At 42.1% G+C, this 20,173-nt stretch overlaps 2 protein-coding genes across 2 annotated transcripts; one reads left to right on the top strand and one right to left on the bottom strand.

The window, feature by feature from the left end:
• Positions 1-510: 510 nt before the first annotated feature.
• Positions 511-5,147, bottom strand: sycp2l (synaptonemal complex protein 2-like). Its single transcript, XM_068582342.1, has 22 exons — positions 5,072-5,147; positions 4,805-4,829; positions 4,611-4,690; positions 4,418-4,506; positions 4,306-4,340; positions 3,977-4,119; positions 3,747-3,799; positions 3,625-3,670; positions 3,438-3,530; positions 3,291-3,363; positions 3,065-3,207; positions 2,857-2,965; positions 2,567-2,619; positions 2,323-2,485; positions 2,200-2,243; positions 2,076-2,118; positions 1,803-1,895; positions 1,377-1,723; positions 1,190-1,284; positions 973-1,063; positions 804-862; positions 511-684 (listed from the first exon to the last, which is right to left on the bottom strand). Exons 1-22 carry the CDS (start codon positions 5,126-5,128, stop codon positions 630-632), a joined length of 1,989 nt encoding a protein of 662 aa, XP_068438443.1. The 5' UTR covers positions 5,129-5,147; the 3' UTR covers positions 511-629.
• Positions 5,148-8,181: 3,034 nt separating this feature from the next.
• gcm2 (glial cells missing transcription factor 2) lies at positions 8,182-13,589 on the top strand. The gene is made up of 8 exons (XM_068581346.1): positions 8,182-8,274; positions 11,142-11,205; positions 11,353-11,541; positions 11,634-11,746; positions 11,949-12,074; positions 12,169-12,425; positions 12,679-12,919; positions 13,187-13,589. The coding sequence occupies exons 1-8, from the start codon at positions 8,182-8,184 to the stop codon at positions 13,496-13,498; spliced, it is 1,395 nt and encodes a 464-aa protein (XP_068437447.1). The 3' UTR covers positions 13,499-13,589.
• Positions 13,590-20,173: the final 6,584 nt, after the last annotated feature.

Genomic DNA, 20,173 nt, shown 5'->3' with positions numbered 1-20,173 from the left:
AAAGTCCAAGAAAACAGAAGATCCTCAACCGACCACTCTCCAGACCAGGTCCAGGTCTACACAGGTCCAGGTCTAAACAGGTCCAGGTCTACACAGGTCCAGGGTTATTCTCTTTTGTGAAACAGTGAAGAGAGAAACACCTGAGAGTCTCTCTTCTTCCCCCCTCCTCCCCCCTCAGAGCTCATTAGTGGTTCTTTGGGGGATTTCTGTGTTTTTCCTCCGCTGTCACTTTGCTTCCTGACAACCAGAATTTGGTTTCACAAACAAACTCCTCTGCAGGTCCTGGTTTCAGTCTGGACTCTGAGACCAGGACCGCCTGCGGACCAGCAGACCGGACCCCCTTTGGCCCCTCTGATCACCGAATGTGTTGAAAGTGTTCAAGAAATAAAAAAGCGTTCTCATCAGCAGTCGGTTCCCTAAACGTGTCTCACTGGATCCTGAACACATTTCACTCTGTCGCTTTGAACCTGAAGGTCAAACAAAGGAATCTGAAGGTTAAGGTCACTAGCTTTTTATTCTTCAGAGATCAAACTGATCCTGGAAATCAAGAAACAACAAAAAAATATGACAACATGTGGGAGAAGTTCAGTGAAATCCCATGTGACCGGACCAGGTCCTGGACCCTCTCTTCATTGGCTGGCTCGGGGCTGCGTCGCCGCCTCTCCAGACTCCAAAGACCTCAACCTGAGGAGACACAAACCAGACCAAGAAGGTCCCAACAGGGTTCAACCACATCGGAGCTAAACCCTGAAGATCTGACCAGGAGGTCCAGACCAGATCCTGACCAGTGGACCCACACTGACCTCTGCAGGTTCTCCTCGCAGAAGGAGCCCAGGCGCTGCCTCTCAGACTGGAGGAAGCTCTGCAGGACCGAGAGGAACAGATTGTACTCTCAAATGAAACATTACACACAGTTCATAGTACTGCGGTCGTAGTACTAGTAGTATTACTGCAGTATTTCTCCTTCAGTACCAGGATCTGTGCATTCAGGCTGTTGAAGTCCTCATGTAGTCCAGTCAGCTGATCACTGACGCTGCTCTCAAAGCTCTCCAACAACACTAACCTAGACACACACACACACACACACACAGTGTGTCTCTGTGCGTTTGTGGGCGGTACCTGTGTTGATGGACAGGTGTGTTTGTGGGCGGTACCTGTGTTGATGGACAGGTGTGTGGAGTGGCAGTACCTGTGTTGATGGACAGCTGTCAGAAGTGAGGAAACGTGTTGTTGATACTCTTTTAAAGACAGAAGAATTTCAGCTTCAACGTTGTGCCAGCAGCCCTAAAAGCAGTTATATTATTATATTATTTTAGTTTTTATTCTTTGATCATGGAAGCTGTTGATCACATTATTTTAAATGTTTGTCCACTGACAGTGAAATGTTTGTTGAGTTGTGTTTTGAAGTTGTTGAAGGCAGAATGTATGCCAGACGTCAAGTCTGACTCCATTAAAGGCTCCTCCCTCTCGGCAGATGACCCCGCCCTTGCATCAAACAGCCCCTCCTCCATCTTGTCTTCCTCCTTGGGTGGCCCCGCCCCTGCATCAAACAGCCCCTCCTCCTCGGGTGGCTCCGCCCCTGCATCAAACGGCCCCTCCTCCTCCTTCTCGGGTGGCTCCGCCCCTGCATCAAACAGCCCCTCCTCCTCGGGTGGCTCCGCCCCTGCATCAAACGGCCCCTCCTCCTCCTTCTCGGTTGGCCCCGCCCCTTCGTGGGAAGACTCTGAGACGAGGTGAGGAGCAGAATTATAAAACAAGTCAAACATTAGGGCCATATCCCAAAAAAAGCAAATACAAACTACCTGCTGGCAGTGTCGTAGACTCCTCCCCCTCTGGCTGAGGCTCCGCCCTCCTCTTCGGGGGCATTGGACCCTCATTTTGGTCTGACAGGTAGCCTTAACATAGAGAAACAAAAACACATGACTAAACAGAGTAGACCAACCATTAATTAAACAATGACATCATTCTCCTGAGAATCTTTTCACTGACTAACTGAAGTTGGATTTTTAACTTTAACTTAAACTATCAATCCCTTTGATTTCTTTCCCGTTGGCGTGGAGGAAGTGCAGGAAGACCTGAATCTAGAGCGGCTTTCTTCCCGTCACGGCGCCGGACTTCCTGGAACAACAGACAGGAAACCGGTGAAACTCAGGGAGGCGGTCCGTGTTCTTAAAAGAAAAACGAAAAGAGCTGACGTACCTTCAAGAACGACGAGCTCTCTAGCTCCGCCCCCACAGGAACCCCTGAGAGACAGACAGGTTCAACCAACAGTCTCGCTGTTCTCCAGTGTCCACGTATAAGAACTTTGATCCAGTATCGTACTTCCTGAAGAAGGGACGAGGACTTCGGGGCCTCCTTCCTCATCTCCTGGAGCAAAGGAAAGGAGGTGACCCTTGACCTGCTCATCCCGACCTGGAGGCCGACCCGAGTCGCGTGTTGGAGTCGAGTGTCGGATCTGATCGAACAGGAACTCTGATCGGCTCGTCTGGAAGCAGCAAACAATCCAATAAACCTCAACTGGTTATTGAATGATGGTTTATGAATGATGGTTTTACAGAGAAATTACCTTGAAGGGGGAGGAGGAGTCTTCCTCACTGCTCGGAGACGACAGAGGAAGAACTGGACAGATGGACGAGGTAGAAAGTAGAGAGACAGACAGATAGAGAGAGACAGACAGGTAAGTGGTAGCAACAGCTTCTTAAAGCTACAGTACACATGCATTTTATATCTTTAATACAAACCAATGAGACACATTAATAATGAAGAGAGGAACATTTAACTTCCTGTAACAGATTCATAAGGTATTTGTATTTATAAAGTATGAAATGAAAAGGTGAATAATTCTAAAACACTCACCCTTCAGCAGACTCTTGCTCTGTTGTGTCTTCCTGCGGTAGGACCGAGCTGAGGGGGCCACCTGGACCGCACCACCTGAGGCCTGGAGACCGGGGGGGCTCTGCAGCTTCTGGTTACACGGGACGACAGACAGGAGGCAGTGAGACAGGTAGAGAGATACAGGAGGCAGTGAGACAGGTAGAAAGGAGGCAGGCAGACAGACAGGCACCTTGAAGACCCTCCCAGCAGCCTCCTCCAGGTCTCGGTGGTGTTCAGAGTTGAAGTTCAGCTCCACTGTCCGTCCTCTGTTGTTGTGGTGCATGATGGGATTGTTCAGACGGACACTGAGGACCGTCTGTGCCGCAGTGCATTCTGGGAAAACACACAACGACACTTTTACTGATGAAAAGAGGACCAGAGGCATCAAATCATTAAAACACTCAACGAGGACCGACCGCCATCTTTCAGCTGGAGACTGAAACCATCCACGTTGTCCTCCTGCAGGTGGACCGAGCCCCACAGGAAGCTCTGGGGACAGGAGGGGACACATCAGAGGACTACAAGGTGCCACTGCAGTAGAACGAGTACTACTGCAGTAGTACCTGAGGCTCATCGATGAAGAAGCTCACACATCCTGAGCTGATGTTAAAATCAATCCAGAACTCATCCAGTTTGTCGTCTTTTGGTGGAAACAGCTGGAGGAGAAGTAAACAATGAACAAGTAATGAAGTGAACAAGAAAACAAAGGTTTAAAGGGTTAATGTGTTCAAACTGGAGGGCTAATGTTACCTCAGTGTGGTCTAGGAAGGCGCTCACACAGGGGAAGCTGTAGACCCTGACAGACACAACGCAGGTTTAAACTCTTCTTCATGAAACGCTTTCAGACTGAAAACAATGAGCAAGTTCTTCACCTCCTCTGGTCGCCGCAGTGACTGTTCACAAAGTTCAGGAATTGGCGACAGTCCTGAAGAGAGACAGACAGACGGGTGTCAGGCAGACAGGTGAACAAACATGGAGGGAAGATGGACTGAAGGGTTATGTATTTATGATGTTATTAGCATTTCAAGCCTCTGCATCTAATCCCTGCTCCAAAACGGCAAAGTAGGCGACAGGTAGAGAGACAGACAGGTTAGTCTCTCACCACTTCAAAGTCCGCATCTCTGATGTCACAGAAGGCTTTGATGATGTCACAGCTGGAGAACCACCGATTGGCTCTCTGCTGCCGGTCCTTCCTGGGCGTCAGCCGGCACAGAGCCTCTGATAGGCTGACCTGCAGCTCGTAGTCTCCAGCAGGACCAATGAGAACAGAGCTTCAGACGCCTGGAGACCGTCAACACCTTGTCCTTCATATGTCCAGCGTGTCCTTCAGCGGTCTCTTCCTCTACCTCAACTCTTCAGCGTCCCTCTTCCTCTACCTCACACGACGCCCCCCCAGCTACACAATAACGCCCCACTCCAAGAAGAACTCACCTCCAACTGTCAGAACTGCTGTTGCCACCTGAGATCTGTCAAAAAGACGGGTAGAAAGAGTATTACCGTGAGTACTGGGTGAGTACTACAGTAAGTACTGGGCGAGTATTACAGTATTAGGTTCTGGTTTGAGTCGATCTGGATCAGTTTCTTCTGCTCGCGGCTCAGAGATTCCAGGATGCAGTTAAATGTTCTGATGGCCTGAAACAAGAAACGATTACTTTAAACTCAAACAACTCAGACCAGTACAGACCAGTACAGACCAGTACAGACCAGCATGAATTCATTTTGGTTTGATTGGTTACCTCAAGTCTCAGAGAAAAGTGGATTTCTGATTCCAGAGCGAACCGAGCCAGCTGAAGGAGAATCACAGACAGCTGACTGACTGAGAGACAGACGGGTAAAGAGACAGACGGGTAAAGAGACAGATAGGTGAGCCCAACATGTGACAAAGCGAATAAAATCTGACAAGATTAAAAACATGGAGGAGGAAAGAAACCTGGAAGAGAAGCCTGACCCAGCAGCTGAGAGACAGACAGGTAGAGACACAGACAGACAGTTAGAGAGACAGACAGACAGACAGGTAGAGACACAGACAGACAGTTAGAGAGACAGACAGACAGACAGACAGACAGGTAGAGAGACAGACAGACAGTTAGAGAGCAAGATAGTTAGTGACGATTTTAGCAGTGCGTTGGGACTACACAACACACAGGATCATGTGACCAAAGCAGCACAGGCCTTCATTTCCCAGCATGCTCCTCACCTGGAAGAAGTCGTAGAACTCCTCTGTGAGGCTCAACAGGGATGCCGAGGTCCTCATGTGGTCCGAGGTCAGAAGGTCGTGGACGGCCTCGAACCACAACACCACCTCAACAAACAAACAACAACAAGACTTTATTAGCATCATATTACACGTTGATTTCATTATATTAGTAGTTACTTTTAGTGGATGAGCAAACAATCAGATTACAAATTATTTTGAAAGATTTACTGTCTACAGATTACTGAGCAACAGATTTCTTTCATAGATTACAGAGAAATAGATCACAGAGTAATAGATTACTTTCATGGATTACAAAGTAAAAGATTATAAAGTAATAGATTACTTTCATGGATTTCTGAGTAATAGATTACTTTGGCAGTCAGCCCGTGGTCGAGGAGCTTCTCGAGATCAACTCGGTTCTCTGACAGAATCTCTAAAGACTTCAACACGACCAGAACTCTGGAGAACCCAAACCCACACAGATCCTGAAACACAAACAACAAACAAACAAACAAACAAACAATGAAGGAACCTTCGAATGAAGGAACCTTTGAAAGAAGGAACCTCTGGATGAGAAACCTTTAGAAGAAGGAACCTCTGGAAGAAGTCAGCAGCTCAACGTCATGATGAAACATAATCAATAATCTATAATCAATAACTCGATCATTACTTCTGGTGAGCGTTACCGTGGTGACCAGCCGGTCCAGTCTGGTGAGGGTGGTTCTGCTTAGTCCTTCATGCTGGAGAACCAAGACCAGAGCAGGAGGGTCCTCAAGAACCAGAGCGTTCTCTACCTGCACCTCCATCTGAGAGACAGGCAGGCAGACAGACAGACAGACAGACAGACAGACAGACAGACAGACAGACAGACCTCTGAGACAATGATTAAACATTAATAGTGAATAAACATATAGATGTATTTTGGGGCGCACTTCCCGCGGCCTGCCAGCAGGGGTCGCTGCAGGCGCGCTGTAAACAGAAGGCGTTCTAACGGCACGTCACGTGACTGAGCCTCATATAAATTTATGAAGCGCCAATAACCAACAAGTTGAAACAAACAATCATCAAAGAATCCAGAACGGTTCATTTACCATCGCGTGTCTCCGTCGGCGTGTCGGGAGCGAGCGCGGCTGCGCGCACAGGTGCCGCTAATTAACTCATTAGAGAAGAAATAGTCCCGACACAGCGGAGGCAAACCAGCTGACGGAGGGATCATCATATAGTTTCATTAGAGAGGAAATAGTCCTGACACAGCGGAGGGATACCAGCTAACGGAGGGACCATCATAGTTTCATTAAAGAGGAAAGTATTGAAACATTATTCAGAAATCAATAAATAAAGCAGATGCATCAAACTCTTCATCTATGAATAAACAATAGAGCTCTTTGTAAACATATTCAATATGAAACTATGGCTTCAGATATTTTCCTTTTATCTTGATCTCTTATTAATCTAGATACAATATATTAAACACATTAAATGTGTATTATATTCATGTTTATTTTATTAATGTTGATTATACTAATGCTTATTATATTAATGTTCAGTATGTTAATGTGCATTATATTAATGTATATTATGTTTCTTAATGTTTATTATGATTATGTCTATTATATTAATGTTTATTATATTAATTTGTATGTTTATTATATTAATGTTTATTATATACATGTTCATGTTTACTATACTAATGTCTATTATATTAATGTTTATTATATTAGTGTTTATTGTGTTTATTAATGTTTATTATACATATGTTTATTTTATTTATTTTTATTGTTACTATTTGTATTATATTAATGTTTATGTTTAATATATTAATGTTAATGTTTATTATATTAATGTTAAAGTTCATTAGATTAATGTTTTGCAGCTGTAGACAAAATAATGGAAACATTGTGTTATACATTTAATAAATGCGTTGAAGTAAAACAATGAACAAATATATTGATTTGTATGAGATTTCTTAACCTTCCTATTGTGATAGCTTTTCTGTTTGCATCTCTTGTGATAACTTTCTGTGACACAAGAGATGCAAACAGAAAGCTAACACAAGAGATGCTAAGAGCTAGCCAGAACAGGAGATGCTAATAGAAAGCTAACACAGGAGATGCTAACAGAAAGCTAACACAGGAGATGCTAACAGAAAGCTAACACAGGAGGAAGGTGGTATTAACTGTACAGACAGACAGGTGGAAGCTGACGTCCTCTTGTCCTTTAATTGATGACTAATGAGTTTGTTTGTTTTAGGAGAAACACTGAAGTGTTTATGCAACAAACACACACACACCTGTTCACTCTGTGTGTGTGTGTGTGTGTGTGTGTGTGTGTGTGTGTGTGTGTGTGTATGTGTGTGTGTGCGTGTGTGTGTGTGTGTGTGTGTGTGTGTGTGTGCATGTGTGTGTGTGTGTGTGCGTGTGTGTGTGATTCTCTGAACATTAAAAGGTAACAAAAGTCTTCAACATGTCAAATATTCAATCAGACAAACATATTGTAGAGAGAGAGAATATAACATCTCTCTCTCTTTCTCTCTCTCTCTCTCTGTCTGTCTGTCTGTCTCTTTCTCTTTCTCTCTCTCTTTATCTCTCTCTGTCTGTCTGTCTGTCTGTCTCTTTCTCTTTCTCTCTCTCTCTCTCTTTCTCTCTCTCTCTCTCTTTATCTCTCTCTCTCTGTCTGTCTGTCTGTCTGTCTCTCTCTCTCTCTCTCTCTCTCTCTCTCTCTCTCTCTCTCTCTCTCTCTCTCTCTCTCTCTCTCACTTCTCTCTTGAGACTCTCAGCAGAAGCACGCGTCTGAAGGAGCGTGCTGACTTTACTTTGAAACTTCTCTTTTGTTTCTGGACCAGGACTAGGACTAGGACCAAGACCAGGACTAGGACTAGGTCCAGGACTAGAACTAGGACTAGGTCCAGTACTAGGACCAGGACCAGGACCAGGACCAGGACTAGGACCAGGATTAGGACCAGGACTAGGACTACCACCAGGATTAGGACTAGGACCAGCACTAGGACTCGGACTAGAACCAAAACCAAGACCAGGACTAGGACCAGGAATAGGACTAGGACCAGCACTAGGACTAGGACAAGAACCAGAACCAGGACCAGGACTAGGACCATGTCTCGGGCGGAAGAGCGCGAGGAGGCGGACTGTGTGTGTTCAGTCGGGATGAAGTTCACGTGGGACATCAACGACCCCAAACTGCCGCAGGTACGAACAATATATAGATTATAGTATATATATATATATATATATATATATATATATATATATATATATACATATATATATATATATATATATATATATATATATATATATATATAAAATATATGTCTATAAATATATGTCCATGTATAAATATATATGATATATATCACATAATATGAATATATGTATGTACAGATATTAATTGTATATTCATATTATAAAGATATTTAGTTTTAAAAATCTTTCCTCATAATATCTTTCAGTTTCTCATAAGTTATTGTTAAATTATTTCATATGACGAGATATATATATATATATATATATATATATATATATATATATATATATATATATATATATATATGTATATATATACATATATGTGTGTATATATATATATATAGAGAGAGAGAGAGAGAGAGAGAGAGATTCATATTAGAACCTCATATAAAACAATTTTAATATGAGATAATTTAACATTATTTCACATGAAGTTGTAATATGACAATACATATGTATAATATATAGTTATATATAATATATATGCATCTACGTATAGATATAGATACATATAAAATAAAATATCTTTATATTATGAATACATAAATAATATCCATACACATTAATAATACCTGTTGTAAGATAGTTTTTGTTGTAAATAGTATCTGTGATAATATAACGTATATCTTTTACAATATAATTAATACATAGACAATAATAATTTCTGTTGTAATATAATTGATATATTTTATAATATAATGAAAATATGTACACAATAATAACATCTGTTGTAATATAAATAATATCGGATCAATAGTCCAACGTGATGCTGAACAAAGATCTCTCAAATATACAAATAATGTACAAATATTTAATAAAATACATTGTTTTTTAACAGCGATATTAATGCATTAATTATATTATAACTATAATTATACTAAAAGGTGGAGTTTGCTCCTCAATGACATCAGGACACAGGAAGTATCAACACATCTATTCAGACTATGCCGTGAATAAAAACAATACAATAACAATAATAACAAAAACAATAATAACAACACAGTAATAATAACAATAAAGTAGCTATTTAGCCCTTATTGCAACTTATCATCACTAATTGTAACTTATGACTTATTATCACTTATTGTAACATGTTGTAACTGATTGTAAGCTAATATAACGAATTGTAACTTATTGTTACTTAGTTGTACTTATTATCACTTTATCTAATTTATTGTAACTTATTATCACTTATTGTAACTTACTATTACTTATTGTATTTTATCATAACTTATTGTAACTTATTATAACTTATTGTAACTTATTATTACTTATTATATTTTATCATAACTTATTGTAACTTATCATAATGTATTATAACTTATTGAAACTTAATGTAACTTATTGTACCTTACCATCATTTATTGTAACTTATAATGTATTTTAACTTATTATAACTTATTGTAACTTACTATTCCTTATTGTAACTCATTATCATTTTTTGTAACTTATAGTAGTTTACTGTCACCTATTGTAACTTATTATCAGTTATTATAATGTATCATAAGTTATCATAACTGTTTGTAACTTACCATCATTTATTGTAACCTATCATAATGTATAACTTATTGTAATTAACTGTAACTTCTTGTAATTTATAGTAACCTATTACAACTTACTGTAACGTATTATATCTTATTATAACTTATAGTAGATAATTATAACTTAAAGTAACTTATTGTAACTTTTTGTAAAACTTACTGTAATGTATAGTAACCTATAATAACTTATTGCAACTTATTGTAAGTCATCTAAATACAATTTAATGTGCTATGTAACAGATATTAACTATAGATAATGTCTCTTAATTCTGTATTAATAATATTGAAATATGAATGTCCACCTGCTTTATAGTTTCCAATCAAACTCTGTTTAATAGTTAAGTAATTACAAAAATCTCAAAATATTCTGCCATTTTTTCACTTTAATTTACTCTAAATATAATTTTGTATTTAGAAAAATGGAATCTCTAAATATGTATGAATACAAATTGAATATATCAAGAGGAAATGGGATTACGACTAAAGACACCTATTCTTATATGATATCAACGTAATTTAGATCTTTTATTTTTTTATTAAAAACACTGAAGTCATTTTGTATCAAAACATGTTAATGATTTAGTTGTTTTATGTTTTTTTAATTTTTTTTTATTTGTCTCTTCTTTAGTCTCAAAGATCTGCGTGTTTATAAAAATACTCTTGAAATACTCTGGAATATCAGAACTATAGAAATATAACAAAATATTTTATCTCAAAACTTCACAAACTAATACGAGTTTATTTATTTATATATGTATAGTTTATTTATGTATAGTTTATAATTTATATATTCCTACTTTAGAGTTTATATCTTTTATTATGAGAGTAGTTTATATCTTTTATTACATGACTTTAAGATAAATTAACTAATGAATAGTGAAAGAAGGGTTCCTCTGAAGGGTTTCTGAAGGTTGTGGATCTGCTGACTCGGCTCTTCTGAGTTGTTGATCAAACAGAAGAAACTGGTTTTCATATTTTTGAGTCAGTGATCCCAAAACAAACAACGTTTGTCAGCTGGAGCAACTGATCAATATCTCTGATTGATCAATATCTCTGATTGATCAATATCTCTGATTGATTGACGACTCGCAGCTTCATGTTCAGACTTTTACAAACAAGTTTTTGCATCTGATAATTAAAGCAGACAGAGCGACTCTTTATGTCATCTGAGGTCTGCGACTAACCTATCTGTCTGTCTGTCTGTCTGTCTGTCTGTCTGTCTGTCTGTCTGCCTGCCTGCCTGTCTGTCTGTCTGTCTGTCTGTAGGACACAAAGCAGTTCGACCCGTTCCAGGAGTGGACGGACGGTTATGTTCGATACATCTACAGCTGTGAGTAATATGTGACCTAAAAAGAGCCTTAAACTGACTATGTATATATATATATATATATATATATATATATATATATATATACACACACATGTGTATATATACAACACATGATCAGTGTTATTGATTACTGACCTCTGTCCTCAGCGGACGATAAGAACGCCCAGAGGCACCTGTCCGGCTGGGCCATGAGGAACACCAACAACCACAACTGTCTGATCCTGAAGAAGTCGTGTCTGGGCGTGGTGGTCTGCTCGCGCGGCTGCTCGCTGCTGGACGGCTGCCGGCTCACGCTGAGGCCCGCCATCTGCGACAAGGCCCGGCAGAAACAGCAGAGTAAGAATAGTTGTCCCCCCTCAGGTGTCATCCCTCCCCCAGGTGCCCTCCACCGGTCCCTACCCTCACCTGTCCTCCTCGATGTGTTTTAGAGAAGCTGTGTCCGAGCTGCAACGCCGGCCTGGAGCTGCTGCCGTGTCGCGGCCACAGCGGTTACCCCGTCACCAACTTCTGGAGAGTCGATGGAAAGGCCATCTTCTTCCAGGTGAGCACCTTCAATGTGCTAAACATGTGACATCTGACAGGGTTTGACCCCCAAAGCTTTTTTTTAGTCCTCACAGTCTGAGCCGGTTTAAACCACATCTAGATCCACCAGATCTAGAGAATCCCCCCCACCCCCTTCAAGTGTCCTCCCTGCATTTTGTAGAATCTGTGTTGTTGTATTTACTGTTGTTGTGGTCCTTCAGGCCAAAGGGGTCCATGACCATCCCAGACCGGAGTCCAAGTCGGAGACCGAAGCCAGAAGGAGTTCTGTGAAGAGACGGGTCAGCTCGCCCCCGTTCACACCCAAGAGACGACTCATCGAAACGCAGGTCGACAACGAAAGTCAACAGCTGTTTGTTGTTGTTGGTATTTTTCACTGTATATTGTTGCCTGATTTGTTTTTTTTGTTGTTTTCTGTTTCAGGCTCTGGGCCCCGCCCTCCTCTCTTGTGTCGATCCATCAGACAGAATCTCCTTCATCGAGCCCAACTTCCCGCAGCATTATCCAGCATTCCAGAGTCCAGAGCCTTACTACAACCCCCACAATGCACTAGGAGAAGCCCCACCCACACTGCAGAAACCAACCAATCCCAGGCTTTACATGGGCCGGCCCAGCTACGAGTTCCAAGGATACCTGACCTCGCCGTCGTATCCCATGACATCTGACCTCTGTGACCCAAGGTCAGCTTCACAAACTCCGAACCAGATCCACAATCTTTAAACCCTTTTGGAGTGAAACCAGATTCTGGCCGTCTAACTAAGTGTAAACAAGATTCTGCTAGATGCTGGCAGACCCAGCAGGTCTTCACGGTCTAAACAGGTCTGATTTAGACCATGACACAGCAGACTCAACTGGTCTGAACCAGATTCTTAGACTGTGAACTAAATCTTGACAGTCCAAACAGGTTTGAACTCACTCCTGGTTTCTGTGCAGGGTGCCTCCGGTCCTGGGTTCCTCATCTTCCTCCGCATCCTCGTCGGCTCCTCTCTCCTCCCCCTGCTCCTCTTTCGACCCCCAGACCAAGTCTCCTGCAGGCTGGAAGGAGATGCTGAAGAGCTCCGCCCCCTACAGCGACAACCACCATTACTACAGCGCAGAGTACCCTTGCCGCTACCCCACCAACACCCCTGGGTCCCCCGCCGCGTTGCAGACCATCATCACCACAACAACCAAGGTGAGTAGAGTTCATCAGGAAGATCCTGCTGTGGACCTTAAGGGACCTGGGGACCCTACTCTCTTCTTATTGGCTGGTTGGACTCGCAGATCTTAATAAATTTCAATGGAAAATCTGTTTCTGGTATTTTCGTAAACTAAAGATGTGGTTTGGTGGATAGGACGGTTGGTCAGGCGTAAGAGGACCTGTTCCGATCCCATTAACACCAGTTCTGATCCTCCACAGGTGTCCTATCAGCCCTGTAACACCAGTTCTGATCCTCCTCAGGTCTCCTATCAGCCCTGTCCGAAGCCTGCTGCTGCGCTACCATACCAGTCGTGTCCTAAACCTTCCGCCGGCCTCCCGTCCTATCAGCCCTGTGCTCCTCCGAAACCTCCAGGCCTCCCGGGTTGCTCCTCTCTGCTGGAGGATCCCTCCTCTTCCTCGTACTCTACCGAGGTGAAGGTCACGGAGGAGTCGGGTGGGGTCATCAAGTCTCTGTCATTTCAGCCCGAACCTCTGCAGACCAAAACAGAGCGGTCCGACGGCTACGACTACCGCTACGCATACCCCAACACGTACCGCTACGACGACTACTGAGGCGGCACTACCTCCACCACGACTCCTGTTAGCACCACTACCGCTACGCATACCCCAACACATACCCCAACTTCAACTATTACAATGACAAATGACCCTTTTGAACCACAGGCAGACCTTTTGAACCACAGGCAGACCTTTTGAACCATAGAAAGACCTTCTGAACGACTCCTGTGACTGGACAGTTCGGGAGCTGACAGGATTTGGACCATCAGGATAAAACTTCGGCCCATGAGAAAAGTTTTTAAGATATTTGTTGAGAACTTTCATTTTCCCAAAGCAGATCCTTTTCAAGCTCTTCTATTGGTTGAAAACACAAGAATGGAAGTTAAACTAAGATCTTAAAAACAGGATTCTGTTGGACAAAAATGCCGAAACAGAAGAGTCGATTTATTTGGTATTTCTGGATCTTTTAGCCACATCTCATGACTTTCCTCATTTAATGGTTTTGATACTGAATGTGCAATATCGAGACAAGCATATTCATCGTGGAAATGATCTCTGCAATTAGATCAGTAATCATGTGAGTAAGGTGTGTTACATCTTTTACTTCCATTAAGGTCCCCAGACGGCAGGTGTGTCACTTCCTTTAAGGTCCCCAGACGGCAGGTGTGTCACTTCCTTTCAGGTGTCTGCCGATGAAAACCATGAGATATGGCTGAAAGCTTTAACACAAGAACAGCAATGTATCTTTGGAGAATTTATGGTCAAGGTGTTGTTTCCAACGGCAAGTATGAATCTTTAAAATCAGAATTCCGTTATTTTTACATGATGTCAAACCATAACATAATTATCACAAAGAACCAGGTCTTGTTTTATGTTTGATCATATTTGAGTAAGAAGCCTCTTGATTTCTGACCTGATGATTTAATATATTGAATACGATGTCGGTGCATTCAGATGCTACAGTGAGCTTTTCATGGTGTATGTTTCCTGTTGTTTGGGTTATTTATGGCACCAGGCAGTGAACCTGCAGGATGAAACACATTGAGCTGTTTCTGAATGAAACTAACAAACTGAACCAAACCGTTGTTGACTGAAGAGACGTGTGCGATGATGATGAGGTGTTAAATGTTCATGTAAAGTGTCTCACATTAAACTAAATGCTGAACAGACTCATGTTTTCGCTTTTATTAAACAAACTAAACGTTTGAAGAAGACAGAGCAGCACACATCTTATCTCTTTAATTATAAATGCTGTAAGTGAACATGAAATATTTGAAGTTAACAGCACAAAAATACAGACACATCATCAATGAACCACAGTCGAACACATTGAAAGTGGCTGCAGCAACACATTTAATAACAAATGTAAGTTCATGACGATAGCGTCACCTCAACTTACACGTCTATAAACTTTCAACACAGTTCTTAATCACTTTATGCTTATGTGAAACTCAGCCTGCTAGGTCTGGGGCCTCGTGTTGAGCCCCCACAGGATCAAAGAGCTGTTGTCTGGATGTTTCTGTCTGTATGAGTAATAAAGGTTGTTTTGACAAGAACGCGTCGGAACAAGAATCGTTGTTCTGTCCTCGGCGTGAACCTCGAGCGCCTCACAAGCCTCCTCTGTCGAGACTGGTCCCATCAACCTCCACCAGTACGGGGTTATGTTGTGAGGATCCAACACCAGGTGAGGATCCAACACCAGGTGAGGATCCAACACTAGGTGAAGGTCCACCACCAGGTGAGGATCTAACACCAGGTGAGGTTCCAACACCAGGTGAGGATCTAACACCAGGTGAGGGTCCACCACTAGGTGAGGATCCAACACTAGCTGAGGGTCAAACACCAGGTGAGGATCCACCACAAGGTGAGAATCTAACAGGTGAGGATCCAACACCAGCTGAGGGTCCAACACCAGCTGAGGATCCAACACCAGCTGAGGGTCAAACACCAGGTGAGGATCCACCACAAGGTGAGAATCTAACAGGTGAGGATCCAACACCAGCTGAGGGTCCAACACCAGCTGAGGATCCAACACCAGCTGAGGGTCAAACACCAGGTGAGGATCCACCACAAGGTGAGGATCCACCTTTCAGCTCAAAGCAGCTTGTGTCTCAGGGTTTAGAACCTAAAACAAACTGTCCTCTTGGTGTTAGACCAACAAACCAATAAAAGAGACTTATTTGTGTGTTTGTCTGGGGGACAAAGTGTCCCAGGTGAGACATCAACAGGTGAGACAGCACCAGGTGAGACAGCAACAGGTAAGACAGCACCAGTGGAGACCTCGATACGATGACTCGTCTCCAGTCGTGTTTTTAAAAGCCTGTTCTCTCTTCTGATTGGCCGCTGAAGCAGTTTTGGTATTTTTGTTGGTGAAAGATGTTTTGCAGCTCTCACCTGTCTCTCACCTGTAGCCCAGGTGAGCTGCAGGTAATCCTGAGCTGTGGAACGCTATCTGTCACCAACATCAGCCTGACTTCATATCTTCTCATCTGCTTCTCTTCTTCTTTGCTGATCGACATCACTGCTTTTTCACACGCAAATCATTTCATCCTTGTCTTTCTTCTTCTTCTTCTTCTTCTTCTTCTTCTTCTTCTTCTTCTTCTTCTTCTTCTTCTTCTTCTTCTTCTTCACCAAATAAATCTTCTTCTTCTTCTTCTTCTTCTTCTTCTTCTTCTTCTTCTTCTTCTTCTTCTTCTTCTTCTTCTTCTTCTTCTTCTTCTTCTTCTTCTTCTTCTTCGCCAAATAAATCATCATCTGTCATGAGATACTTTTCCAAACAAGGACACATCTGCCTCCCTCTTCTCTCCCTCCTCCTCCTCCTCCTCATCCCCCCATCCATCCATCCGTCCCCTCACTCTGATGTGGCTCTGCACTAATGGATGTTTTCAATTTGATGCTACATGCTTGTGATTTACAACAGAGACACAGTCAGACAGAGAGAGAGAGAGAGAGAGAGAGAGAGAGAGAGAGAGAGAGAGAGAGAGAGAGAGAGAGGGAGAGAGAGAGAAAGAGAAAGAGAGAGAGAGAAAGAGAAAGAGAGAGCGACAGACAGACAAAGAGAGAGACAGAGAGAGCGAGAGCAACAGTTGTATAACTACATTTATAACAAAATTGTAAATTATTAGATTATATATCATCGTATTCATCATCACCTGAAGAGTCCAAAGACACATCATGTGTTAATATAAGAGGCTATATATAAAACTAGATAAACTATTATAACTACAACTTTAATAACAGCAAAACTTAATCCACGGCCCCGGGAAGCGGCGAGGTTCAGGCACGAGCGCTCTGAAGCGTGCGGCCGGAGCGCCACCTTCGGCCCGAGCCTCTCCAAGCCGACCTCGAGCCGGTCGCAGAGCAGCACTCTGAAGGAAGTGCACCCGACGAGGGCCAGCACAGCAAGGGCAGAGCACAACCCGTCAGGTCAACAACATATATACATATAACTGAAATAATGAACTATTATGACTATATATATATAACTGTAATAATAAACTATATGAAGAAGAAGAATCTCTTCTTCTCTCCTGATTGAACTGTACTTCATAAGCATGGGGGGTGTATACGGGGGGGGGAGGGAGGGGCATGGGGTGCATAGGGGCCCCTATAAACAATCGCTGATGCAGAAATAAAATAAAATCATATCAGCTTCAAAGCCAAAGAAGCAACTTCGGAAACAAAGATGAAAGATAATAAAAAAACTGCAAAAACACACATAATTACATCGTGTGTGTAACCGTGTGTGTGTGTGTGTGTGTGTGTGTGTGTGTGTGTGTCCGTGCCGTGAGAAGTCTTATCAGAAACTCAACAGGCGTCCTCTTCTTAAAGGGACAGGACAGGTCTGATCTCTATCTCTCTTCTTAAAGGGACAGGACAGGTCTGATCTCTATCTCTCTTCTTAAAGGGACAGGACAGGTCTGATCTCTATCTCTCAGCATCTTGATAAGAAGTTCAGCTGCAGGAGGAAGTCAAACTGTGGATTGTTCAACAGTTCAGCTCATGAGGAAACCAGGCAACACATTGCTGTGAGGAAACCAGGCAACACGTTGCTGTGAGGAAACCAGGCAACACATTGTTGTGAGGAAACCAGGCAACATGTTGCTGTGAGGAAACCAGGCAAAGCATTGCTGTCAAGAAACCAGGCAACACATTGCTCACTATTGACATGACTAAGCAGACGGATGTTGGTGAGAACAAAGCACCACAGAAGAAGAACAACAGGTGATTAGAGTCAAACAATGTAAACTTGGAGGTCATCATCAAAGTTATCACAGTTCATCCTCTGGGGAACATGAAGGAAGCACAAGATGAAGCACACGTCAACCATCCATCCCATAATATTGTCTGAGAAACATCAGCTGCCCTGTGGTTGTTTATTTGGATCCAAACCCGTCATACCTGTTTCCTTCAATCTCTCCTCTTCATCTCCTCTTCATCACGTAGGCATGAAGACCGTCATGGCCGCCGCCAACAGCAACATGCGCCTTTGATGTTTAAAACTAAGAGACGCAACCACGCTAACGTAAACTAGCAGAGAGCAACTTGGACAACACAGGCAGCACATGAACAGAGGCAACACATGAACACATGAACACATGAACACATGAACACAGAGGGCTCCCTGCTGGACCTGCTTAAATTAATCTGCTTAATGAGTTTTAATTCATTCATTAGTTCAGGTAAAAGTTACAAAGAAATATGACGTGACATTTTTTTAAAGTTTAAGTTTTCAATCGCAGTCCAGTGGGCGGGGCTTAACGGTACAGGTAACGTACAATAATCATTAGTTTTTTCCTCTTATTAGTGTTAATAATCAAGCAATCAGTAAATAATCAATCTTCTTCTGTGGTAAAAACTCCTGTAGCGCTTTAATTCTTCGGAGGAAGAAACAGATTAAACGATTTAATCCAAAATAAACAGAGAAGGAAACACACAGACACACACAGAAACACACACACAGAAACGCACACACACACACACACACAGAGAGAGAGAAACACACACAGGTGAGACAGGTTACAGGTAAATCATTTTAATATCTGACCTATATTCAGCTCAGGTGAGCTGTGGTGTCGGGTGTCAGCGAGCAGTTCAGGTGTGTGAAGCTGTCACATGATGGATGTTGTGTCTTTGTCCTTGTCACTGATCCGCAGCAGGAATGTCACACACACACACACACACACACACACACACACACACACACACACACACACACACACACACACACACATATATATATATATATATATATATATATATATATATATATATATATATATATATATAGTTTTAATTCATTCATTAGTTCAGGTAGTTCATGCATTAGTTCATGTATATATCCCTTTTTACTCTAAAAAAAATGCTCTAAAAATATTTTTTTTATACAGAGCGGTTTTATTTATTTTTTAGCAAATTTTAGATCTGAGAGCAATTATTTATTTTTTTTAGAGAATTTTTTTTTTTTTTTAGAGAAAATTTGTTTTGGAGAGAAAATTTTAGTTTTGAGAGTTTTTTTTTCAGGACGTGTGATTGGTCAGTGGGGCAGCGTGACTTCTGTCAATGAATGTGTATGAACACATGACAGTGTGTGTGAACACATGACAGTCTGTATAAACACAAGACAGTGTGTGTGAACACATGACAGTCTATATGAACACATGACAGTGTGTGTGAACACATGACAGTGTGTGTGAACGTTTAGTGAGCGGGACACTCCCTCCAGTCCGCCCGTGACGTGGACGACACGGCACTGAAGGCCGAGGTCAAAAACACACGGCGTGAAACCACAGAAGAAGAACAGATGGAACAGCGACGTTCGTCTGAGACTCTGAACTGTTGTGTTATTGAAGTTAATGAGCCAAAGACAACACACAACAAACACACACACACGTAACCTGAGAGCGTCACACACACCTGGACGCTCACCTGTACCTGTTAGCTGTAAACACAGAAACACATTTGTCACTTTCACAGCATGTCACCTGTCCTAGTACTACTACAAGTACTACAGTTATATGTGTACTACTACGACGCATAATGAGATTAATCAGTTACATTGTTTCAACTTTGCCCAGCACTAATATATATATATATATATATATATATATATATATATATATATATATATATATAAATATATATAGACACACACACACACACACACACACACACACACGCACACAGAAGATGTAGAGGAAGCTGCAGAGGTTAAAGAGGTAGCAGCTGGCTGCAGAGAGGAGAAGGAGGAAGAGGAGGAGGAGGAAGAGGAAGGTGGAGGAGCTCTGAGATGAAAGCAGAGGATCAAAAACGCTAAAGTGATTTTAGAGATGCTCGTTCTGCAGGTTCAGCTGTCACATACTTATGTACTTCATGTACTTTGTACTTCTGGCCCCATAGAGTAGAAGAGTGGCTTTAGAGTCGAGGGAACTTGATGTTTCTATATTTTTTACTTCACGTTTCATTTTATCCAAAGAGACTTATAATAAGTTCATTCAACATGAGAACAAACTCAGAACAACAAGAATCAGGAAAGTACAATTTCTTCAATAAAGTCAAACTACAAAGTGCTATCAGTAGGAAACATTTTAGAGCTACTAAAGAGCTAGCTTCCTTTTCAAGGTGCAGTCAGGAAAGATGTGTTTCTAGTTCACAGAGGAAGATGGAGACACTTCCTGCTGTCAATGGGGAGCTCATTCCACCATCGAGGAGCCAGCAAGCAAACAGTCG

Source organism: Clinocottus analis, unplaced genomic scaffold (genome assembly GCF_023055335.1).
Source record: "Clinocottus analis isolate CAN_PGR_092001 unplaced genomic scaffold, fCliAna1.0.p SCAF_18, whole genome shotgun sequence".
In the NCBI taxonomy this organism is placed as follows: domain Eukaryota; kingdom Metazoa; phylum Chordata; class Actinopteri; order Perciformes; family Cottidae; genus Clinocottus; species Clinocottus analis.
Note: the sequence above shows the minus strand (reverse complement) of the source record. Positions and strands in the feature narration are given on the sequence as shown.